Below are 26,817 nucleotides of genomic sequence, written 5' to 3'. Positions count from 1 at the left end.
AAACATGTGTTTTATGTGAAAGCATCCACAGCAGTTTGAGAAATTTGATTCATTTTCTTGTAAGCAGAAATGTAAAAGTTTAAAATGAAAGTGTCAGTCACCAGATCTAGAATGATTTCTTCCTATTTAAATCAGCTGCATGTCCAATGCAGAGCACACCAAGGCTTGTATCAATCCTTAAATGTGCTAGTGAGAGCTGAATGCCAAACAGCTTTCCACAAGGCCTGCTATGCTAATCACTATGGCAATCAGTTATTTATCATTCTTGCAGACATGTATTTTCCATTTATGCTAACAGGGTGCTTGATTGGATTTTGTTCATTAAATGGGCAGAGTCAAAACTGGTCTTATAAACTGCTGTTCAAGTTAATTAGTGAGTATGTGTGTACTCAGAAGCAGAAAACTAAGTTTTAAAATTATAACCTACATCAATCAGGCCTCTTTACTACATTATATCAAAATCATTCCATTTAGTGTACTCAGTATAAAACAGGGAGTAAAAACGCTGCATTTTCATTTCCTCCAGTCTCTGATTGTATGGCAGTAAATGTGATGTTAGTCATAAAAGAGTAGGAACAGATATTGCCTTTTCCTCTGCTGTCTTACCTAAAACTCTCCCAGGCTTTGTGTATAGCTTAAAAAATGGTGCAAGGATAAGAAGACCCTAAAGTTTGTTTTTTTTGCAGTCTTGAGTTTATTAGCTATTAGCAGGTAACACAGATGGTCTGCAAGAGCTACCATGAGGATATAACCTAAACAGCAATAATTAGAGCAATAACAATAAAGTCTAAAATCCAATCACTGGTGGAAATGCTAGACTGTGATTCTGGAGACCCAGTTTCAGCTCCTACATTTTATGTCCTTGTGGGAGGGATGGTTTCATCAGCCTGGGTACCCTCATAAGCTTCCATGAATACTTGTGAGTGTCCCTTTGTAAAACAGAGGAAGACACATTTCCTTCTTCTGTCTGCTGCAAATTGCTTAAAGATCCAGCTGAGCACTTCACAGATCTCAAAAGCCTTTTTTTTCTAACTTGTATCACAACTGGGAGTAGATTTGATTACTCTAGTCCTGGGAATAGGGAGTATTCTGAAACAGCATCTGTTTGGTGTTGGAGTTTTCTTTGTGAATAGTTCAGCATTCACTGGGCAGATAAAGCAGGGTCTTTGAATTTGAAGCACATTTTCGTAATAGGAAGCAGAGGAGGTTTGGGAGTCAGTCTTTCACAGGTCTTTTTAGTACTTGAGGGTATGATAGCTTATTATTCACTGCCCTGCTGTCTCCAAACTGAGGAGCCCTGGTCCTTTCAGCCTTTCCCCAGGTGGCAGATGTTCTAGATGATACCCTTGGTCACTTGAGTTGCCTTTCTCTTTGCTATTTCTATTATGAGCCTTTCTGAGCTGCCAAGACCTCAAGTGCACACAGTACAAGTACTGTGATAAGACCAAAATTTTGTATTTTCTTTTGCAGAAAAGTGTTTTTTTTAATCTTTGTCTCAGTAACCTTCCTGGGGGAATTCAGCTTGAACATTCTAGAAGCTACTGTATGGTGACCCATGAGTTTCTGACTCCTTTTGAGATTATTTCAAGTCGCCTTTCCTGAGTTTCCCTTGTCAGTTCCACACTCAGCATTAGATTCACACAGTTTAGGTTTTCTTCATCTCACTCTTATTGGCACTAAAAGGTAGCTACTGCCTTTCCCCCCTCAATCAGTTTTGAGCAGTCCATGAGTGCTTCAACATTATCTACCACTGATTACCTGAAAGGGCTTTGTATAGCCCTCACAATGTTGAGATATAGTTTCCAAAGGAGATGTAAGATGGACAGACATCTCTCACCTTGCCACTGAGCTTTGTAGAAATGGCAGCATCAGCCACAAAAGGGACAGAAATCTGGTTTGTCCTTTTTCCTGGCTGCCATTCCTCCTCTATAGCATTCTACCAAGAACCCTGTGAAAAGTTGGTTTGGCAAAAGATCTTTCTGTACTGACATTCAACAAAGGACCTTGGGTTTGCAGGGTGATAGCCTCCACTCCCTGCCCCAGCATTAATCTGGATGGAAGATGGTCTTATTTTGGGTTGGCTTTGTTTGTTTACTGGCCTGTAAAAATACAGCTACTGGATTTGTGTGTGTTTTTAACATCTCTTTTAGGTGCTTACAGGATCTTAACAAAATGTACTCTTTGAGGAAAAGTAAGAAAGAGTTCAGCAGCCATGTAAGAACAGAAATACCTCGCTGTAGTTTATGAAGTTAAATCACTGTTGTTTATGAAGGTAAATATTTTCTTAGTGGAGAGAAGAACTGTGGAAGTAGCTATGCCTTGAGCAAAGATCATGTTTGCCAATATGCTGTCACACCAAAGTTTGAGGTGCTGCAGATGTCTAGTGCCAGAGGACTTTCAGTCTGGCAGATCTTAGTACGTTAGAAACTTTCAAGAGATGTTTGGGTGTAATAAAAAATGGCCCAAAAGGAAGAACTACTGTTCTGGAAAGCAAACTTGCAGAGATCCAGCAACATTCAAGTTTAGAAAGTGGAAATTTGACAAAATTTTTGCCACTGCAAACCTGTTTCTGATGATGCAATAACACATTCAGCCTGCAACCTGTTAAAGTTATCTCATGCATTAAATGAACTTCTTGAGCTCAACCTTACCCAAACCCTACAAGTTTTTTCAGGTAGAGGGAGGCTTTGACTCTATTCCCTTGAGACCAAATTCAGGCTGTGGAGCATTAAAGACTACTGTTTCCTATTGTCCCCTGGGCACCCAAGAGAATTTTTTTTATATGAAAAATTTGTAGTGATGAAATTCCTTTCACTTCCCATTCAAAAGCTTTGGGATTTGCTCCTATTCCCACTGGAAAGTCAGAAAATATTGACACAATACAGTGGAAATGTAACTTAGTACTTTGAATAATGTACTGCAGCCATTCTCAGACAGGTAAAAATGCTGCCTCCTGTTTGGAAGGTAAAAGGCTCACCATTTCAGATGGCTTGTTGGAAGGCAAACACTGCTAGGTCAAGAGGCAGGCTTAATTTCATGTTGTCCTTGTGGGAGACAGTGCCCATGGACCCCCTCCTCCTTTTTTTTCTCGACCCACCCATCCCTCTCCATAGACACACAAACCCTTTTTCATTTTTTACAGGCTGCCCAGAAATTTGTAGGAAAGAGTGAAGTATTTCTTTTTCATTTCTTTAACTGGAGCAAAAGGGACACTCAATGCACAATGGATAATTCAACTTTTACCAATATGACTTGAAATAAAGGTAGTATATCCAAAAACAAATCAACAATTTGCTTTTGAGTCTTGTCAAAGTACTGATCCAGACTTGAGCTTTACCTCTGCTGATCATCTGGCAGCCCATGCCTACAGCCTGGTGGTCAGAGCAGGACAGATACTGAGCTGTTTTGCCTAAAGCATATGTGAAACTTGCTTGCAATTAGAACAAACATACAGCTAAAACATCATCATCTAGAATGCTGCTCTCCAAAATGATAGATTTGGGTGTATGTACTATTCAAGAATAAGGGACTGAGTTATACAAAGGTAGGCAGTTGACCTGGGGCTTCTTTTCCAAATCATTCAGTCACTCCACATGACAAATTTTTAAAGAAATATCAAGGGAACTATCCCATTTTGCTACCCTAAAAAGTCCCTTTTGTAGAATATAAGAGATGGTGTCATTATGAAATGGAAATGCTTGTTCAGCCAGGGAACAGAGCCATACAGCTTTAAGTAAAATTGTTTTGCTTAAGCTTTGATCCAGATATGCCTCAATTGTTTCAGTATCTTTTTATTCACTTGTTTTCTGTTATGGAAAGGAAATTGATACACTTTCCCATCTTATTTTCTGTACAAAAAGCAAAATATGCTGAATGACTTTATTTGTGATTAACACATATTGTGCCTGCCTTTGGTATTTATCTTACTAACTGTATTTCTCAGGAGCACTCTCCTGGTTTTATTTTATAATATCTTTAGAATTCATGAGTTTGAGCATAAAAGCAAAAAATATCCCCAACACCAAACCACACTTAAAGGGAGGGTATTTTCCTCTAGCCTGAAATATCTATTTCATCATAATAAAAGATGAACCAAAGCATCCCACACTTGTTTATCAGTTTCTTCTGATGTCAGAAGTTTCTTATACTGAGGTGCTTAGCTAATGATCTGACAGCAGAAAAGTAGCCCAGGAAGCATTAATAGCTGCACATCTAAATATAATTTTTGCCAGTTTGCACAAACAGCTGACCTGTAAGAACCTTACAATTGACTTGACAGCTGTAAGAAGTAATGTGAATATTGAAATTGTACAATTATCCATAAATTTCTCCTTCAGGCTTGTGAGGCTTTAATTTACATACTATATCCTTTTCTTGTTTCAAGTGTTAAAAATATGAACCACAATAAAGACAAAGTCAGGTCTCTCTCTTTACTGGAATTGAGAGAAAACTCTTAAACTCAGGACCTGTATTTTTGGAAGCAGCCTGTCTGCCAGCATGCTTAGCAAGGCTGATTGTAATAGCCTAAAACCAACTAACCTGTTGTGGGAAGATGCTGTTCATTTTCTCTTATCCTTGATATTGTTTTCCTTAAAAGTACAAAAAGTAATTAAGAAGTAAAAGGTCTTTCATCTTCAGAGGAACTGGGATGATGGTCATAACAGGGCAAGAGTGGGTTGCAGTTTGGTACCAGTTCTGATAGGATATGGATTTTCAATATAAATACTTCTCCACATCAGCAAAATCAGATCATTACAGTTTTCTGTGACATTCTTAACTAATTTAATAGAAGTCCTGATATAATATGCCATTTAGGCCAGAATCATGTTTTAATTGAAGTCTCAGTTCAAATGGTTGTGGCAATGTATTTTTATTTTCAGTATGGCCTTTTTGACTTTGTACTGTGTTGCAAAGTCATTGACCACAAATATGCATTTCATAAAGGACTGACTGGGGATTATTAAGGGCTCAAATCAAACTAACAAAAAATGTTTGCCATATTCATTGTTCATTTTTTTTCTCAAAAGGGTATATGTATTTTTGAAAGATATTCTATTGTGGTTAGTCACACAAAGTATTTCAAGTATAAGACAAAGCAACCAAATTTTTCAATTGAACATGACAGACCACACTGTGCTTTTGTGCCTCCACATAGGGTACAAGTGACATTTGACAGAATGTTACAGAGAGGGCCCAGAAATGATGCAATAATTCAGCACATGGAGGATTGACCTTGGTGACCACCTTACAAAGCTCTTCTTTTCATGGAAATCATAGAATGATTTGAGTTGGAAGGGACCTTAGAGATCATCCAGTTCCAAACCCCTGCAACGGCAGGGACACCTTCCACTATCCCAGGCTGCTCAAAGCCTCCTCCAACCTGGCCTTGAACATTTCCAGGGGCAGGGCATCCACAGCTTCTGTGGGAAACCTGTGCAGTCCCACCACCTCCCCAGGAAAGATTAGATTTCCTTAAAATCTAATATAAATCATGATTTTTTTTTTTTTTAAGGCAGAGAACCTTTATCTCTGATGCTGAATTTACATTGCAATTTTCATTAGGTGTAGTTTCATTTTGAGAATTCAGGACTTCTTTTACCTTTCAGATATTTAGCTGTAAAAAAATTATTTACCTAGGAAATCCAAAATTTAGGTGAAATTAAAATGATGTTAAAAGTTTTTTGATTTTAATGGCTCCTTTTCCACATTCACTATTTTGGGTTCATCACTTTTTTCTTGAAAATCATGCAATTTAAAGGTTCTTTCTGCTGAAAACCAAATAATTTTGTCACCCTGAAGTGTACTAATATAACTGAGGAGATGACAGGAGATAAGGTAAAAGTCAATAAAAAGAGAATAATTTATTAAAAAGATCTAATGTTACAAGAACAGTACACAGAAACTATTATATTACTGTGTCTTCCACATCGTATATACCATTATATATAGCATATATACAGATTGTATACAATATATCTAAGATTTTGATATGGGCCATGACAGCAACTTTCTTTTGGTCTGTGAAACAAGATTTATTTCTAATTATTATTTTTTCTGAACAGATCCTGTGACATTATACAAAAATACAGTCTCCTCAGTGACGCCAGACTGCACTATTACAATCTTTTACATGAAAAAGGAAAGAGCTTTCCCTTGCAACTAAAAATGTCATGATAAGGAAACATCTTCTACAAAGTAACAAATAGGTAATACATAGGTACTTAAACATTTAAAACATGTTTATTAATATATTTAAGATGCAAAATACATATTCTGTTCATGTTGAATATAAAACATACCTCCATTTGTCCCTGCAATACAACTACATTACCTGATGGTATGTTCAATATTTCTATTTGTATCTTCATACTAGAGAGGGAGATGTGTCTAGATGGAGCTCTGTCTCCTTATCAGACTTTTTTTCCTCCTATAAAGCATATCCATTTATTGTTATCAGAAAGTTTAACCAAATGCCACCAGCAGTGAATGTAGTCTTTTTGAATATTCTGAAATGAACTGCATTGGCAAGCAACTGTATAAAAAAATAGAGGAAATTATGCATAACTAATTTATAAAATAGCCATTTGACTTTTTGGTTCATCACTTTATTCTTCTTTATTTTAACATTTTGGCAGATGATGGATTGCTGATGTAGGCTCTCTGCACAGTAGCACTGCTCCTGTTTTACAAGGGACAGCAGGTAGTTATTTCCTATGAGTTTGCTCTATCAGCAAGGTAATTTACACCTGCCTGTCTTTTATCTCAAAGGCTTTTCCAGAAGCAGAGCTATAGAAGGCCTCTTTCTATATATCTATGGTCAGTTCTTAGCTAGCTAGCCTGCCTTTGTGTTCTGAGCAACATGGTGACTTAAGTAATTTTAAAAACCATTTTTTAAGAAAATTATTTAAAATATTACTGGGTAGCAAAGATTTAAGTTGAACCTCCTCTGAAAAATTTTACTGATAAAATATTCAAAAGCAAAAAATATTTAGTCATCATCAGCTTTTCACCTTCTTATCACTGTTGTGCTTTCTTGGTTCCTGTTTTGAAGCAGCTGAAAAAGAGCACAGTTGCAGTGTATTTTCTAAATGCCAATTGAATTGGGAACCCAATTCAGCTAAAATAAGTTTTCATCTTTTAGAAACTTTTAGAGGGATAGGCAACTAGAATTTTCATGTTAACCACACTTGACTTGATTCTTCCCAGGCAGTGCAATGTTTTTCCTGTTCATGGTCCCTAGATGTGTTAGCAAAATGTTGCCCTTCGTAACACTGTGCCCACCATGATTGTACAAACAGGCGCATCATCTTCCCTGGGAGTCGTTGTTCCTCAGATTCCGGTAGGTGGGAAAGCCTTCCAATGTAGAAAAACTGTCCAAATTGTCTATTGAGTAAAAAATTGTCTGGTACAGCAAAAAATGGGGATTAGAGTTGATATCACGTAGTACCTACAAGAATAATCTCCAGTGAGCTATAGGAATAGAGCCAATTAGATAAATAATTGAAATGATGCTCTGTAGCAATTTTCCAAGAATTTTTTTCTCAGAAACAAAATTCTCCAAAATATATCCTACTGCAGTCTGTAGATATGTGGATAATGCTATTCTGAAAAGCATAGAATGCCACCCAAAATTGGACTCAGAGGAAAAAGAAAGTTACAGCTGAGAAGTGATTGAGAAAAGTTGGTTTATCTCCTTGCATTGCTTTATTTGTCTTCTTAGTAGCTTAATGTATATAATATTGAAATGCCCAGTGGAATTTTCATTGTCATATGCAGTAGGAATTGATTTCTTATTTTCTATTGAAAATTCCATTGGACATAAAAGCTTGTGGTATTTGATAAAAACCAACCGGTTTTCTTCCTAAGCTTGTGTTAAATAATTTTCCATTTACCTGGTAATAAAATAAATGGATTTTCTGCTCCATTTTGCTACATTCTGGGGTAAGCAGTCTAGCATTTCATTGACAATTATTACATATTATATATTTTTAGAACAAGCTCTTCTTTACTTTTGCAGAGGTCTTTGCATATAAACGCTGCTTTTCTTCCTTGTCAGTAGTAGCAACCTGTATCAAACTTTTTTCTATATTTAAAAAAGGATTTCTTTTCTCCAAACCACACAGGTGTACTGTACTAGACACCATCCTTTAAATACCTGATGATACATGACTAGATTCACCAAATTTGAACATATTAAAAAAGGAAAATACATTTGACATCAGTTACCTTTGCTTACAAAAGTTTATTACATACAATCTGCATATTTTTGGGCCAAGAAGGGTCTCCTCCCCAGAAGACTTTTACAAATAAAAAGAGATAAAAACCTGATGAATTATTGACCGTGTCTCCAACACTTCTCTAAGTGCACCACAGGCATTTTGATGGGTCTTTAAGCACTAGCTTGGGTTTTCAGTTTCTCCATGGACATAAAACTCCATCCCTTGGTGTCATCAAGTTAAAGCAAACAAATAACAACAACAACAAAGTCTGCAGCCTTCACCATGAGGTCGAAGGTACCATCAGTGCCAAAAGCAGTGTTACAGAGGATGAGGAAGTAGACAACACATGCAAGGTGGACTGAGCACTTGTGACTTTCCCTCCTGAAATGAAAAGCAAAGAAATTAATGATCAAATGATGCAAATGGTTCTCAGTACATTTAGGTATTAGCTTTTGACCAAATTTATATTCTTTTACCCTCAGCAAAAGACTAATTTTAGGCAATGGATTACTGTGTAAGAACTGCAGTCACAAAATGGGCTCCCTACACAGATGGGACTTTGTGATGATACCTACAGCAACTTGCATTCTGGATCCTCATATTCAGTCTGCAAATTAATAGGAAATTCCAGAAGGATCCATGGTTTTGTGTCTTAATCTTCAAAAAAGCATTAGGCTGCAGAAGCTGCCCTGAGTCACAAATTTTTGTCCCAGACCAAGGGATGAAAGCTAGCCCTTCATCCCTAGCCTTGTCCAGAGCAAAAAGTGGTCTTTGGCCCATTGGTGCAGAGTTGATTTTTGATCACAGCACTGTCTTAAATGGCCATGCTAAGGGGAAATGTGGTCTGGGGTAGTAGTAGCAACAAGATGGGAAAGGAACCAGACTGGGTTTCTTTGGACAAAAATTGTCCTAAATGAAAGAAATATGATATGCATGGTCTAATTAGATGGAGGACTTTGTGACCTAGAATTATGATATATGAAAGAAACATTCCATGGGGTAGGGATTAGTGTCTTCTGCATTCTGATGATAGCACTGCAGTTTGTGACCAGACTGGAGCTGAAATTGTAGTTCTTTCTTCTTGACCCAGAAGTTTCAGGGTCACATCTTTTGGTTAGTGTTCCTTAAGGAGCAATATTTAATAAAATTTTTAAGTGTTATCAGAAGGTTATAATTGAAATGCCTTGCCGTGTTTAGGCAAAGATTATATTATTTCTTTGTTGTTCTTAACACTAATCCTCCCATCCCTTACTTACCTTTGTAATATTGATACTTTACATTCTTTCAACATATCACAGTAAGTGAGGAGAGAGCAGCTAGACATCAAAATTTTCCTAATGGTAACACTTTAATACTGCTATAATTTAATAATTAAATAGTAATAATTATGCAAGGGAGTGACTGGAACTTACAGAGAAATTCGGCTTATCCTCAAGGAGGCACATACACGGGGTCAGCTACCTAAATCCATGCCACTTTAGGTGTCTTACACAGCTGTGTTACACCTCTGGTTGGTGCTTCAGAATGATGTGTATATCCCCTAAGTCCCACAGAATGGTGTGTGTATCCCCTAAGTCCCACCACACATCTGCCAGCTCTGCTTGGGATGCCTTAGGACACTGCAGATGTCCTTAGGTGCTCATGTCTTAATAGTAAAATTCAGAAGATTAGCTGAATTGCTGTCTTTTTGCAATCCACTGCTGGTCTCTGTGGATTGCATCCCAGCTGACTATATTGCTGTTTGAGACACTAGTGCACATATAAACATCTATAGCTCAGGTAGGTTTTTAGGTGTTATCCTCAAATGGGAGAGGTTTCCTACAAATCATCTTATTTGTTCATCAGCCTCACGTGGTTGCCTCAGATGATCTTAAACATCCCATGTGTCACTAGATACCTTTATTTCTAAAGAACTAAAGACTCACATCAATGACTTTATTTAATATTTAATGAGAACATTGTTGTTCTGGTAGAGAATAGCAGAGTTAATGAGCATTGCTTTCATCACCACGCTTTCAAATGAAAGTGTAACCTTACCTGAAAAAGATGGAACTCTGATCTGGGGACTTGCAGTCCCATCCCCTCCTTCACTGACTGCACAGACCTCAATGATGTAGACCCCAACATCAGGAAGAAGTACCACTGCAGAGGTTTTTTGTGTTTCTATAACTTGGCTATTGCTCTGGCCCTCTTGCCGAAATAACACCTGGGGTGGATAAAGTAGACAGTGGTCACAGTGGCCATTCAAGCTCTGTACCAGACATTTTGTGTAGATAACACAGTCACTGCAATGTTTACTCTTTCATGCTTTCATTAGGGATTTCTTGACATTGCATTTGAACAGACTTTGCTTTTACTCTTCCCTTCCTGCAGTGGCTTCAGAACAGTAATAGCAAAATTTTATAGAGATTCATGAATGTGAAAGGACATAGATTATGGCCGAGAGCAAAGACAGAGGGCTTGCCCTCTTTAGCATTAGGTGTTGCACATCTTCATCTCCAAAATTTCAAAGTGTATTTTGAGTTCCATTTGGTTTAAATTCTTATCCCACAGTTCATGTTGATATTCAAATTTTTGGCTCAAGAACTCAACTTCAAATGTAAGAAAAATAGCCTGAATAATGTATTTATTGTGTTTACCTTAGCTGGCTAAATCAACTGACAACAGCTCAGATCTGTTCCTGCATTTCCTGTAAAACTCAATACAAATTTATGGCATGTGGGAGGAAAGCAAGTCAGCATGTTGCTGTCTTTTTTGTATTTCTGCATAAGAGTTTCTGTTCCCAGAGAAAATTGAAAAGGTCAGAGAGGTGTGAAAAACTAAAGAAGTCAACTCTACTATTTCAGAATATCAACTATTTTGATAAAGGTTAGAACAGTTTCTGGTTTATTTGAACCATTTTATACTTTCTTGGTGATATTTCTTGATGTATCAGAGGAGATATGAGAACGTAGTCTATAGAAATTATTTGATATGGGCTCCAAAAAAACCCAGACTCCAAATTTCTTTAAAAACACTGAAATCATTCTACTTTTATTTAAGCTATTGCAGTGAATTCTGATTTTCTGACTTGTTATCTCAGTGTTAATCTGGATTTTATTCTTTAAAACTTCAAAATTTTAAATTCCAGATATTATCATCACTGCAGTTGACCATCACTAACATGATCACAAAACAAACTGAAGTACTTGTGTTTCTGCTTCAAAAATATTAATTTTAATGTAAATTAAAGCTATGTCATTATTCTGCATTTCTCTAAATCCTACTGCAAACACAGTTGAATTGAAGAGGTGTTAGGAATTTCATTGCAGTCTGATATTATTAATAGCCACTGCTGACTCAGAGAGGATGGACTGACCCCCCGAGATAGAGGGGCGTCAGATAGAGTTTGGTATTTGAAAATACCAACAAAAAATATGTTGGGACATTTCTCACATTTTAATTTTATTTATTGCTTCTCACAGTGAAAGCTGTTTGGAAACAGTCTGTAGAAAATGCTTCATTTGCACAGAGAAAGAAGAAAGGCAAAAAAGGCAACAAAGAAGAGGAGCAATTGCTTGGAAGAGAGAAAGCTGAACAAGGAGGGGAAACACTAACCTTATATCCCATTACATCCGACTCATTAGCTAGAGGTCTGACTGGCTCCCACCCAAGAGACACATGAGAGCCATCCTGTATCCACATAATATTGCCTGGTGCTTGGCTGGGAGCTGAGAAAAAAAAAATAACATGTACATATATATATATATATATATATTTTATAGTTAGTTTCTTTAAAAACAAAAGTATTTTAATCTTTCATTATATTTAAAATTTCCATCTAGAGCTGCTAGCCTAGTGTTACCAGGCTAGTGACTCTAGATGGAACATTCAAGATTTTTTCATCAGTAGTGTAATTTGGTAGATTATAGTGCATTTATTCCACCCACCCCATAAATTCCACAAAGCTTATGGACTCTTTTCTCTCGCTTTGTACAAAAGGCCTTGTTTTCTAGGAAATTACCCTTTGTTATGAATGCAAAGCCATATGAATTAATTTCTAAACATCAAAGCAAAGCCATGAATCAAAGCTATACATGATTCCAGATTATTATACACCCTTAATAAATAAAAAACCTAATGAGACAGAGTTTCTCCCTGCTTTCTTCCTTTTAGCAAAGGTACTGAGATTACTCACGGGATTTTTTGGTTGCTGCATGCACAGCAGTGCTAGGTGGTCCATACCCTGCAGCATTGTATGCTCTCACTGTTAGGTGATATAATGTGTTTCCTTCTAATCCTGTCAGGAGGATGGATGACTCATTTCCCTCTGTTTTGACCTTTTCTGCTGCTTCTTCCTGCTGCATGTCCTTCCAGTAACCAACCTGCCAACAAGCAACCAAACGAAGGGTTAATATAGGCACCTGGCAAGCTCATGCTGCCAGATGCTTGGGCTTGTTACCCTGTGGAAAGTATTTTTGCCATTTATGCCTTTTTCTGATCATCAGATCCCTTTAAGCATATGGGATTTGACCTCAAGCCATTCAGTGCTCTCTTCTCCAAAATGGCAAGACATGGAATATTGAGGTGTGACCTGGAGCACATGGAACACATGGCTGTGTTCTGGCACAAGAGCAGGTTACTATAAGACAGAAGGGGAGAGAATGAAATTTGTCAGCAAGAACTTATCATTGAAGGACACCATTCAAGGAGAAATCATCCTGTGGTAGCTCACCAGAATATCTATGTTCACTCTGGAAAACTCTGACTGCATCAGTTAAGTGTTGTGAGCAATATTCTCTTCCTGGCCTGGTGCAACTCAGATCCAGGAGATTTCTTATCAGTCCAATGAATAGGCAACCACAGAACAATGACAGAAATATTTAAATAATTCGAAAAATCTCAACAGAAGAAAAAGAAGAAAATTGATTCAGTTTTAGTTCTTGGATGTAAACAGGTTTCTGGTAAATTAAGTTTTAATAGTATGTTCACGCTCTTCCTTTTCAGACATAAAATAAACCCCTAAATGATGTTGGTCATTCTTAATCCTTATTCTCTAGAATCTTTTTCACCATCTCAAAGAGGTTATACAGCTGAGTTGAGAATTTGGCTAGTCTTTGTCCTAAGGCACCCGGCACTTCTAGGGTGTAACTAAAGAAGATGTATCTAGGAGAGCTACACAAGAAAAGGCAATTCTCATGGGGCCCTATTTTGCCTAACAGAAGATGTCACTAAAATGCCATTCAAAGACCTAAACTCAGCTTACTGTTATTCATGCTGAGACCTACTTGCTTTTCTTCCACATTTTGACCTTTTGTGTGAGGCTGGTTATTTCTTAATAAGTTATTTACATTGTATTTGGATATTGTTTCCTCTGAGAAAAAAAAGGTCAGAGACAAGACAAAACTCTTGAGAATGTCTCCCAGGAAATGGTGAACCAAAAAAACCCCAAGGGGTTCACAGGAAAATAAGACCAATGAGCACAATGCTGACCTTTTATAATTGCATTAGGACTACCATAAAAAAAAAATCTGGTTGCAAAATATATATATTTGAGGTCTTATCTTCACTTGACAAAAGTGCCTCTGTTAACTTTGATTGAGGGTATATTAGTTTGTGTCACCTCACAGTCCACTCTTTCAGCTGTAAAATTCAAGTACTTGTCTTTTGTGTGTGTGCCTGCATTATCTCATGTTAAAATGCTGTTGCTTTAATTCTTAGATCAGTTACAGCTCAGTTCCCAAATCTTGCTGCAGTCACTACTTGTTCTGAAATAAGTGTGATTCACTGAGGTATTTTGCTGGATGAATGCTTGACCAAAGCTACTGGCATTTGAAATAACACCTATTCAGAGTCAGCTTTCTTTTCTTCACAAGAAAATGGAATCAATAACCATTTATTCACATCCTACTATTGAATCTCCAACGCTTATTATCTCTTGGGCAGTCAGATCCTTTCATTTTACTTGTGATGCATCTTTACAAATTTGGTGCTATGGTGGTGAGAACTGCACCCTATTGAGCACTGTATGAACAGGCAGTGAGGGGGAACATGTGTTCTGGAGACCTTATCATCTGGACAGAGCAGTCTGCTGAGGATCCAACAAGAAAAGGGTCAGAAAGGAAAAGTGAGATGACCAAGCTTACACAGGTGAACAGGAGCAGGGGTGGAAATGCAACTGAAGTTTTTCTCCTTTTTCTAGAAAGCCAGGAGAAAAATCACAAGTAGCTGTCTTCATTCACAGGACACATCATGTCTCATGCTAATGAAATGTTCAAAAATGTTCACAAATTAACTTTGACCTTTTTTTTTTTTTTTTTTTTTTTTTTTTTCCAGGGGTAACACAAGCATCTATTTGTTGATGACCAAAGGAAATAAAAGAAGTAGTAATAAAACAAAAAAGATCCAGTGATTGTTGACTGAGGTAGATGGTGTGGGGATTTACATTGATTTGAACTGAAATGAAGATACTTCTGATGTTTAAAAGTGAGAGACATATGTCTTAAAATAGAGGGTTTGCTTATTTGCACTTCTCTGCATTTGCTAGTTCTTTTTTAAATTTGATTTTCTGTAACCTTAGTTTAAACATCTCAGAAGGGATCTATAACACAGAACAGGTTTTCATTCATGATAACATTGAATACTGATAATAGCATGAAGCATAAATCATAAAAAAGTAGCCCAAATTTGAAAACTGAAAGAAAAAGGGAGAAGAAAGCATTTTTAGTCTGTTTAATGCATTCCAGTTTGCAAGGTTTTACATTTTTTCTGTACTTTCTGTTGTTTTTAGCCAAAGAATAGTAAACTTTGATATCTGATTTCCAGAGACCCATCCCTTTGAGCTAGAGAGGAGTAACCTGCTTTGATTTGATCATGGGTTAAGCAATAGTTAAAACTTCACTTTCTTGAAGTTTTAAGTTAAAAAGTATCTTAAATGATACCACTCTTTTCCCTAAGTTGGGTTCTAGGTTATACAGTCTTTGCCATAACTTAATTGGATCTAATTGCAGGTCATCTTTACTAAATGCAGCAAAACCAGAGTTACTGGCTGGATATTCTTGCTTCTGACCACAGAAAATTAAAGCTACAAATTAAGCATACCAAGTAAGAGTATAAATTAAGTAGAATTTCTGTCTTGCTTTTCCAGTCTATGATTAAAATATCCATATGCTCTTTCTAAATCACCTCAAGGTGTTCATTAAAAACAAACAAACAAACAAAAAAACAAAAAAAATCTAGTACCATGTAGATAAAAGTATCTGTTTCATTATAAAACCAGATGAATAATTCTCCTTGAAATGCTATAATGTGGTTTTCTTTAATAAATAATACAATAAACTAAGGTATTATGTCAAATAATCACCTCTAAAAAAGGCACTCAAGATTCTTTTTTCACCTTTTATATTTTTGTCATTTTTGGATTTTGTTTATTTGTTTGCTTCAAGTTGATCTTTTGATTGTATTAACCAAACTCCTATCCCTTAGAGGAACTACGGCAAAAAAGACATGAGATTTTTCATTTATACTTAAGTATTTGTCTTGTTTTTCTGGAAAAGAAGAAAGAAGCCCAAAATATCTCTTCTTCCAGTCAGTAATTCTTTCTGTTTCCCTTCTTTACCAGTAGTGAACGAAAAAGAAAATATTGCCTTGGGCTCAAATAGATTTTATAACCTTCAGCTTATAGATTCTAAACAATAAGTATGAACAACACACAATATTTTTCTACAATTCTGACAAAGTTTTTGAGCTGCTTCTACTTTATCAGACTGTAGCTGGCATATATTTAGTAAGGTCGGGTGGACAGCTGACAAACCTGTACTGAAAGCAGGAATAATATGTGCTTTGGAAGATGCAAATGAGGGCAGCAAACCTTGCATAAAACTCATCTGACATAACAGTTAACACTGCCTTTCAAGGATGACACTGTGAAATTGGACAAGTTCCTTTGCCTTTCATTACTCCTTAGCACAAAGTGCAAGCAGGGCCACAGTGAAAATGGGTCACTGTGAACTCGTCCACATTTAGTAAATATTCTGTCACTTTGGTTGATTAAAGCCCAAACATTCAAGTGTTAAGAAAATAGCTGCCCCTTTTATAATGCTGTTGCCAAAAGGCCAGAAATGTGAAGACTGTGTAGGAGGTTGTCACTGCTATGATGGCTGCAGCCAGAATATGAATTGAGACATGAAAGCAGAGGGGCCAGTCAGATTGTTTTGCATTCAGATTGAACCAAAGGCAACCCTTTACTTGTCTCCCAAAGTAATTCTACGTTAGGAAACAAATAAAAAATTGAAAAAAAGGATAATTCATCCTTTTATCAAAATTACTGTATTTCTGTGCATTATCTGTTTGCTGTTTGTGGATTAAGGAGGCTTTTTGTTCTTTAACTACAGGCTTTGTTTTCCACTGCTCTGAACAAATGATAAACTTTTAGAATCGGTTTTCAAATTAGGAGTTTTCCCAACAAGTGAAAGACACTCTTAAGAAAATAAATAATATGGAAAACATAAAGCTGTTCTGTACTTCTGGGTGGTTTTTTGGGGGGGTGGATTTTAGACCCAATGTCTTCCTGCACAGACTCCTTTGCTTTTTTGCACTGTGGGGATGCTTTAAAGGCAAACTGTCTATGTGAGGAAAATTGGGCTGATAGCATAGACCTAGTGTACTTAAGTGAATATTAGAATGCACTGACTCACTGTACTGATCCTATAAATCATTACCTCCTTTTTGATGAAATCTTCCCCAAAAATGGAATTGAAAAGATCTAGCAATACCATCCTTAGAAGTTATTCTCTCCTGCTGGATTGTGCAGAACAGCAACATTTACTTTTATGTTTACTGAGTAAGTGCTGCTCTGATTGTAATCATTCCTGTGAGGATGGAGGAGAATAAATTACTCCATGGAAGATTTGTCTGCCAGAAAGTGAGCAGAGGAATTCTGGCTAAATGAACAAAGATGGAAAGAGCAGGATGGGTTTGGAGAGCATGGGGAGGAAAAAAACACCCTCATCTCCCCGGATAAAAGTAGTATCTCAAAAGGTATTATTCCTTAGAAGGCTCCTCTAACTGCTTAATGAGAGGAGGTAAAAGAGAGCAGTGAATTTTTTTTTTATACTTCATTTTTTTTTGTTAGGTCAAGTGCAGGTCCTTGGCTTGAAATATTTACTCTGAAATCTTCATGCTGTAATCCTAAAATTGGTGTACAGCAGAGTGAGGAGCCAAATTATTAATGAGGTTCATTATTAGCAACTTCTCCTGTATTAATGGGCACATTCAGAATTGTACCTGAGAAATCTGTGAGCGACTTAGAGATGTAGAGACAGTATTGCTGTTTGGGTCAGAGTATGCCAAACTCCAAAGGTTTTGCACTTTCCAAGTGCAGAAGACCACCTCTGACACAAAGCAAGCCCACTGTCCTACCTGTAACCACCATCTATTGCTAGGAGACATCTGTAGAGCTAAGGGAAGTGTTAGGTGACAAGCAAGTAAATGCAAAATCCATTCACATTATGAAAGGATAGGCTTCTAGGGAAATAAATTTCAATTTTAGAGAGAAAATCTATTTTTTTATTTTAAAATATGTAATGCAAACTTAATAGAACATTTTGAGAATCATTTTGATCGATGGAATGAGGGTAAGAGTGAAAACAGTAGGTATAATTTAAAAGATGTTAAGATAGCTGAAGGAAAAAAAGCCAAACCGGACACCCTTCTGAAAAAAAAAAGAGACAAGGTGCAGCAAGTAAGTCATTACAGATGATGAAAGACTGGTCTCAAGATTGAAGTCAGCTTAGTAACAAGTGGAACACTTCAACATGGAGAAGAATAGTATTTGCAAGATGAATATCATCTCTATCAGATACAGTCTTGTTCTCCTTATAAATGGCATGGTGAAAGGTAAAATGGTCATGTATAACTTTTGCTGCATGAAGCAAGCTATGTGCAAAGGAGTAGAAACATATTTAATGTAAGGAAGAAGCAGGAGAAAAGAACAAGAAAACTGACAGAGGGTTAGCAGAGTTCAGCGTGCAGACGTCGATGGGAAAAAGACCTGAACAAATGCTAGACCTGAGGGGACAGCCCAAAGTCACAGCTCGTTTGTACAGTGCTAGATATTAACAGAGATATTGCTATCCAATACATCAGTAGGCTACAGAAACAGGTAAAAAAATATGAACTGGCTGCATCTGAGCTATGAGGTAAATGTGCTGCCCTGGTTGTGGATGGCCAGCCAGAGGCTGAGCTGCCCAGACACCTACATTTCCTTCCTAAGGCTATTGGTGGCTATCAGCTGCCCCTGTGGTTGCCCAGACACGCTACCAGGGAGACACCCTGTACTAGTAAATTATTCTTTGACACCCCCATGATTGGTGTCTCAGACCTACATGTTTACTCCCTTTTCAATGTTACTGTAGAAAATCAGGAATGAATCACTACTGTCTAAAAGTTTAAGCAAGACAAATAGCCTGCATCCCAAAAGCAGTTAATTTGGTTTAGCTAGACTATTTAACGAGGACCAGCACAGCCTGATCCAGAAGGTCAGGGTGGGTTGTAGTGGTGGCCCAAAAGAATAGACAGGTGTACTGCTAGATCTGATCTGTTCCTGGAGGTTTGGGTTGTAAACAGTATCCAAAGGTGCAAGGAGGTCCCTTGCCAGGGCTGGTTCACTCCCCCAAGTCAGGAAGGGCTGTCTCTAAGCAGTGTTTTATTTATGGACTGTGCAGCTGCTGCTTCCCTCCTGACATCCTGTTTTAGCTGTCTGCCCAGCAGATGTCCCTCGGCCACTGTGGGATGAGAGCACATGGATGCAGAGGCTCTCTCCTTTCTCCCGGCTGATTGCTGTCAGTAAATAACAAGTTCGAACTGGTTGCTTAGAGCTGGCAACAGTCAATACCTAATTTTCCCCAGCCTGTGAATGATGCATGCTGGGTCACTTGCAGTTCTTTCAGCTCTTTCTGAAGTGACAAAGAGATGTTATAAGAACTAGTGTTGAACAGTTTTCAAGCACAAATAAATAAAAAAATGTTCCGGTGCTACAGCTGTGACAGTTGTTCCACAGCCAGTGGTGCGTATGCTAAAACGAGAATAATTCCTATTGAAGTTTCACTACTGCACATGTTAACAGAATGCAACACTCTCAAAAGCAACAGGACTTCTCATTACGATATTCTGTGTTCATACCTCGAATCCCTGTGGTCTTCCTAGACTTTCTTTAATATGTTTCCACGCAACAAGAATCTCTGATACAGACAAACTCGTAGCTTTGACATCGATGGGAGCAGCAGTGGGTTCTGTATTAAGAAAAATTGAAACAATAAACCTCCACTGTAACAGCTTGTATTTATCAAAAACACTCCGTCTGAAACTGTCATTTACTTCCTTTATTCTACCTTAATACTCTCAAGAAGGTATGACACTTAGGGGGAACATGAAAAACTGAACAAGATGAAGAGATTATTATTGTTGTATTTCTTTATTTGTGTCATGCTGCATCAATATCTCATCACTGATGATGGGTGCAGCAAACTGTGAAAGAATCTCTTGTCTGCAATTTTTTAAAAGAGCTTTAATATTTTTATATGTGTCCCCTGCCTCCACACACCCCTTTCAATGCCCTAACTGCAGCAGTAAACGGAGTTTTCATTCTACTTGTGGCTTCTTAGTGCCATTCTGTCAGCTCAGGATGAGCAATGCCTTGCTGGGGTGCTCAGTCAGCCCTGCCCTGGGGCAATACTGAGCAGGAGGTGATACCCAGCACTGTAGTGAAATGCCATGTGAAAGATGCTTTTTATAAGACTACGTTATTATACCCTCAAAGTCAGCGGCACCAGTGTTTGGGATGTACCACCTTCTCTCTGCTGTGCAGCATTTACTGTTTTAGGCCTAGGGTGCACATTTTTTACAAAGGCACCAAGACCTAATGTCTGTCCCTCTGATTACCTGTGTTTGTTTCCATTGCCCTCTGTCTGTGCTTCCATCTCCATGCTATTCTGCAGATCTGACCTCCCGATTGCCTGGAACAGAGGATCCTTCCTGTCCTCCAGCCAGCCTGGGTGCCCTTTGGTGGTGCTGGGGCACGGCCAGGATGCTCACAGAAGGCTGTGGGATGCTTTACACAGCACAATTGCCCAGCAGTGTTGCCACAAGTGTGTTTGCCTTTGTACTTTCACATCCATAAATGCTTTATAGAGGCCTGGCTCCTTTCAGTGGCTGGGAAGTTGAGTAAATGTGCCCAGTATTTGCCATGACAGGCTGCTGAGCACTCCACCACTCAGTTTTACCACCTGCTACTGTACACTGGGAGTGATGAGTGCCCAAAAATTGTTTCGTATGAAACTGGGACATGAATCAAGGAAATCTTGTGGGTCTTTTGCTTTATTACCTAGATACAACTGAAAACTTTCTTAAAGGCAAGCTGTGGAGGCAAGGCTTCTACCTATACTGTGCAACACACAATAGGGCATTTCTCCACCTTTCTGGCATAGCTCACTTAGCAAAAATGTGAATTCACATTCCCCTCTAGTCACAGAACCCGTCATCTCTTCCTTGGCCTAATGTTCCTCATTACATTTCTAATGTGTTGATCTGCTCCTGAAGGGCAGGCAGAGGTCTTGGTTTTATGTCATAGGGAGGCACATCAAAGAGCTTTCTGAAAAATGGGGTTTTGGGGACTTGTTTAACAGAAAAGCAGTCTCCTTACAGAACAGCCTGAGATAAAATTACATATTTTTCTCAGTGATCAAATCACCTAATATGTAAGATACCTAATATCAACTGACTCATTAACTACTCTCTCTGCTGCTGCTGCTCTGGCACTGCTGCCCTACAAATATTTTTGACACAGCTCATACTAATTTTCCATAGTTTTTGATGTCAGACTTTTAATGTTTGTTACTCTTTTTTGATCTCTTTTGTAATTTACATCTGAAGAAAATAAGTCAATCTGTTGTGATACAAAGTGGTGTTTGCCAACAATAAGTATTACTAATAAGTATAAAATATGTTTGGAACTTTTTAGGTAATAAAGAATAAAAAAAATATGTTCAGGAACAGGAGAAATGATCTTTTGAATTCAATACTGAAAGAATTGCATTATGAAGAAGTATATTGCTCATAATATGATTTTCTGTTCAACAGTTACATCCTGCTTTCTATTTTATGTACTACTAAGATTTGTGTGGCAAAAGCTATTTTCTAGTTTTTGTATTATTGAAGCAATTACCTTGTTGTCAGAAAAGATTGCAGTGGTATAAATAATTTGAGATGTACACGAAATGTTGGTTGGCAGAGTGTACATTTTCTATAAATGCAGGAATCATTTCCTCTTCATAGCATTCACTAGGAGTGGAGTATACATTGCTTGAATAGAAACATAGAATATTTTCTGATATTTTTAAAAAATGTTTTCAACAAATGGAGCAGAAATATTTTGGATTTTTTTATGTGAAGAAAATGTATTTCTCATGTATTCAGAAATAATTTGCTGCAGTTTCACTGATATAAGGCACTGAAAATTGTGTTCAGCAAAACAACAGGAATTATGTATTTGGGAATAAGATATAGCATGACTGTCTGAAAGTTTTGGGAGCCTAAATAGCATTTTTTATTGATTCAGATATGATGAGGACCATATAATTTCTGGTGATATAATACAGTCTGTGGTTTACTTCAATGTCATGCTTTATTCTCTGTGTGTAAATATGATAGGTTCATTAGCTTTTTCTATTATGGTCACTGATGTTAGAATCATACTATTTTCTTCAGATCTTGTCATTATGTTAAACCTATAGGTGTCTACCTACGGTCATACTTCCTGAAAAAAGACAGAAGTCCATCTTTAATAGTCTCTTTAATATTCCCTTCTTTGAATTAAAGATGCAGTACAACACATTCTCATAAGGCTGTGTGCAATAGCCATGAAACCCTGTCTTTCCCTGTGCTGCAATCACACTTTAAAGAAACATGATCAATATGTAGGTTTTGTGGGATGGCTGTAAAATGGCAGGACATGCATTTGCACTAATTTAATTTCTAATGTTCAGAGTGGGAATCCTGAATTGTGACACTGGGAAGTAAAAAAAAGAATCAGTTACTAGCCCTCAGTGTGTAGTACTTGTTTATGACTGTAAGCTGATCTGTTTTCCTGAAATATTCACCCTCAAGGATTTCCACATGAAGTCCAAGAGCCTACTAAAATTTATGTCTTTTTAATTCTTCTGTGGAACAGAGGCTCAGTCAGGACTACTCAGCCAATCACTTCATGTCTGTTCAGTTCTTATCCTGATTCTAAAAAGAATTTTACAAAGTAGTCCTATTCAAAATTCTAGCTCTTATTTGAAGATAAGAACCTCAGTCTGAGCAATTGCATTATGACTGAAGGCAGTTCTTCATAGCTGAGATTTTGGGATTTCAGCCAGGATTTATTTCTGTGATAATGCCTCTCTGTGGAAAAAACCACAAGAGATATATCAGAAGGAAAATTAGGAAAAGTCATCGCTCTTGTGTCAACCTGTAAGTAAAGAAAGTGGTAGCATTTGCTTCCTTGCTAGAAATAGCCATGCAGACTATCTTGCAAATCAGAGAACCTCCAGTGAACTTTTTCCATTCCTGAGAAATGGGGGACTCCACCAGATCTGCAGTGAAATGTCTGTCTGCAGGATATAGAAATTTCTCCAGAATCTTGTGCTTAAAAGGGAAAAAATATCCAGTTTCCACAACACCAGAAACAAGATTACTGTTTCCAGAACAGACCTTTGGAATTCTCACTTTTCCACAAGTCCTTTCTCTTTTCACCTTCTCTCTGACCAGTGTCTTCACAGAAGACTTTAAAACAGGAAAAATTAGAAGAGTACTGGAATGAGCTACAAGTGAAGACCTCTGCCCTGAATATTTTTGATGTAGTGCTGAAATACTCTTTCTTCTTGGGTAGAACTTCTGAAGCCTTCTCTTGTAATGATGCTCTCCTGCACACTTTCTCACAGTGTTCATCCTGCTATGACTCTCCCTTCCCTGTGGAATAACTCAGATTTATTACACAACAGTGACACCTGGGAATAAGGAGCTGCCTTATTCCACAAAGAATTTACCAGAGGAGCGTTGCCATCTCTATGAACACAAATGGTTTGTTTTCCATCAAGTGACATGGCACACAGAGTTACCCTCAGCATGTGTGGGGGGGATGTGCCCATTATATTTATTGCACATCTGCTTCCCAGGGGGCTAGTGCCATTGATCAGAGGAGTGCCTAATAAACTTCTTCATGACAGGATTGTGATTTCATTCCTTAAAAAGGCATTGGAGACAGCTCTAGCTGAGCTTTCACAGCATCTCTCCAGACAGATCATCTGGCAGAATCAGGAAATAACCCTCTGTAGTTTACAGCTAATCTGCCAATTAATTTTCAGGTTCACCTAAACCCCAAGTAGCTCAGCTTTAGCTATGAAATGAATCACAGGACTTCAAGAATTTAAGATTTTAATTAAAGACATTGAGGCTGTATTCCAAGGTGTGCAATTGCATATTATTTCCTCTCAATGAAAAGAAAATAGTAATTTATTTGTCTAAATATGGAGAAAAATAACTGCAATGGCTTTTGTATGGTCCTTTGACCTCTGGATAACTGAGAGTTTGGATCTCCATTGGCTCAATGAATTACCACAAATCTATACAAAGCAAGAACAAAAGGTCTGTGCAGTATCATTGCATCTTGTATGTATTACAAAAGTGCCTCTGGGGTCCCTCAGGAGGTTTTAAACAGTAAAGGTTAGAGTCTTCAAGCTTTAACCTGTATTGCTCAGGGCTTTCTATTTCCTATATAGAAGTTTTTAGTAGTGTTCACTACTCACTTTATCAAAATTATAGATCTTTCAGTTGTTGTGAAGATAATTCTGTCAATGCCTGAAGGAGAAATTAGATACCGAAATGAACAGAACTGATCCTGTATCACCCATGATGACAACCATTAACAAAACAACCCTTTATAAAAGACCTAACTCATCCTGAAACCAGTTGGGTTCCCAGAAACTTGGGTTCTTTCTATTTCCTTTTATATTCTTATCTATTTCCATACTGTAAAGTACTCTAATTCATATTTATCCTTGTGCTTTTAGGCTGCAATTATACTTGTAAACTAAATGGGGACAGACAAGGCAACTCCCTGAGCATGGACAAACAGCTATCTGTGGCATTACACTGTTGGCATCATCTGTGTTGACTCTGGGCAATTTGTGCTGCCCCAGGACGTGATAGTTTTATCAGAGTAATGCCCTGATGCAAATTAAAACATTTGAGTCTTTTTTATGTGTAATTTGTCCCCCATCTCCCTGAGTAGAAGAACAGATTAAATTTTATTTATGGTACATTTGAATAGCAAATTCTGCATTGTTGAATTTGGAAAGGGTTGAATTTTTGACAACTGGCAATACCAGACATTTTCATTACAGTTTTAAAAATTTTCACTTTCATGTTCTTATTGGCTATTCTGTCTAATAATCTTATTTATTTAAAATAAATGATAACGTTTGTAATTATTGTTTTCCATTCCTTGATTATATTTAACATCAATTCTTTACTTACTTCAATTTTTCATGCCTTATATACTTTCTCTACTTAAAAAATAAAAAGAACCTTAATTTTTTGTCTATACTTGTGTTATTTTCATCCTTTTCATTACTTGGATTGCATTATGTATGTTTTTCACTTATTCTGAATATCTTTTAGAGGGTACATCTATAAATCCTCAGATTTAATGTCCTGTCTCAGAAATATACCATTTCTTGCAGTATAAACTTCAAATATCTCTTAAATGTTTCGCTTAGAGACACTCTAAAACACTTCTATTTTTAGTTTCAACAGTTAATTCCAGTTAATAAAATAATTTCCTGCTTTTTAATGATGACGTGTACCACTGTTATTTTTATGATCAGCTTTTCTATAGTGTCTTAATTATTCATCAGAACAAGGTTGTTGTACTGTTATTTCTTCTCACCTAGTCAGTACTGGATAAAGAATCTGCTAATTAGCACAGCCAGAACACAAGGTCATTAGTCTTTACTAATTAGTTTTTACCATCCAAACTACTCTGAACAGCTAAATTTGCTGATAAATAACAGCAGTCTTTAGTATTTTTCAACAATTAGAAATGTCTTTCTCAGCATCCAAATTGATCAGGGTAATCAGTAATTGACCTCTAGCTTGACTTCCAGCTTTTATAATTGCTCTTTTCCACAATTCCATGGGACCCAAGGTTATTCTGAATTATCGAAATGGTGATTTTTATTTGCTGATACATTATCCCCTCATCAGCATGTTATGACATCCAACTTCTTTTATTTTGTCTTTCTTGTGTAGCTCATACTTTGTCTAGCCACGCTTGTTAAAGAAAGCCAGCCTGGCCATCACTGTTATCAGCACAGCCTTTGCCATCTTCTTACCATCATACCTTCACACTTGTATTTTCTCCTCCACTGTTATATTTGTGACTTCCCCAGTTTTCATTTTCCAGTGAATTAAAGCCATGCACTGAGGTTGCATGTAGTTTTCCCTGATGCTGAAAGCTTGTATTAGTAACCTTGGAATTCTTGGCACCTCAGTATTTAGATGAAATGTGGTCATCCATAAAAAGAGGATGCATCAATGTTTATGTTGTAACAAACAGTGCTAACATTATTTTCGTTCATTGCTTTATTTTCAGTGTCTAGTGCCTTTACAATTGTATTTTTTCTTCTGTGGATAAAATTCATCTGTACCTGCACTGAATTTCAGTGCTGTTTCAGTATTTTCTAGCAAGAATCTAATACCTTATTTTCCTGACAGAAAGTATGGTCAGAAGGTTTCTCTCTGTTCTGTTCATGATCCTTTTCAGCCTCAGGCCTGCACACTGCAACCTTTCTTCTGGCAGGTAGCCTAATTTGCTGTGCCCTCATGTCTCTTTCTCTTACTAAAGTTTTCCTTCATGTAAAGTTCAGGCTCATCCTTCCCTGCTGCTGGAAATGCCTACTGTCTCCTTTTGTTCTGCCTTCTTATTGCGTTAATTGTGCATCTTTTTTCTATGCTGCTTTTTCTGAGCATCATCCTTATTCCCTCTTCAGAATTGCTTCCTGGTTACCATCATCCCTTTTACCATCACTAAATGTCACATCTATTTCCTTATTTTCTCTCTGATTACTTGCTTAATTTCCTTTCCTATGTTTTCCAGGAAAGGCTCTTCCTTCAAACTTCCCTACTGAATAGATACCTTTTCCAGAGAGTCACACATACATTTGCTTTGCTTTTATCCATGGGCTATATGTCTAGGTTTGTACAACCTTTTTAACTGATTCTCCATTCTGTTCTGTATTCTTCCATTACATTCATCCGCACTTTTAGCTCCTGGGCAGTCTTTCCCATGAACTATATTCTGATGATGATTTTTATAAAGTCAAAAGATTAGTGAAGGAGGAAAAAGGTCTTAAAGTATCCATGACCAGGTAGACTTTCTTGCCTCTTCAACTTTGGGTCACCACTGCTGCTGATGTTTTAGTGACCACTGGTGAAATTCTATCTTCTAAATACCTGCTGGTCTATGCCCAGGTGGAGGCTGGTGACAAGTGGTGTCCATCAGGGCTCTGTCCTGGGACAA

At 37.4% G+C, this 26,817-nt stretch overlaps 1 protein-coding gene across 1 annotated transcript in view; it reads right to left on the bottom strand.

The window, feature by feature from the left end:
- Positions 1-7,776: 7,776 nt before the first annotated feature.
- CNTN5 (contactin 5) overlaps positions 7,777-26,817 on the bottom strand; it is a 315,435-nt gene continuing 296,394 nt past the window's right edge. Inside the window, exons 19-23 of the mRNA XM_030234928.2 lie at positions 19,380-19,489; positions 12,397-12,583; positions 11,817-11,929; positions 10,257-10,425; positions 7,777-8,600 (exon numbers count right to left, since the gene is read on the bottom strand). Coding sequence (XP_030090788.1) covers positions 8,497-8,600; positions 10,257-10,425; positions 11,817-11,929; positions 12,397-12,583; positions 19,380-19,489 — 683 coding nt within the window. The 3' untranslated portion in view covers positions 7,777-8,496. The remainder of the gene's footprint in view (positions 8,601-10,256; positions 10,426-11,816; positions 11,930-12,396; positions 12,584-19,379; positions 19,490-26,817) is intronic.

The sequence above is a fragment of the Serinus canaria genome, chromosome 1, assembly GCF_022539315.1.
Source record: "Serinus canaria isolate serCan28SL12 chromosome 1, serCan2020, whole genome shotgun sequence".
NCBI classification, from domain to species: domain Eukaryota; kingdom Metazoa; phylum Chordata; class Aves; order Passeriformes; family Fringillidae; genus Serinus; species Serinus canaria.
Note: the sequence above shows the minus strand (reverse complement) of the source record. Positions and strands in the feature narration are given on the sequence as shown.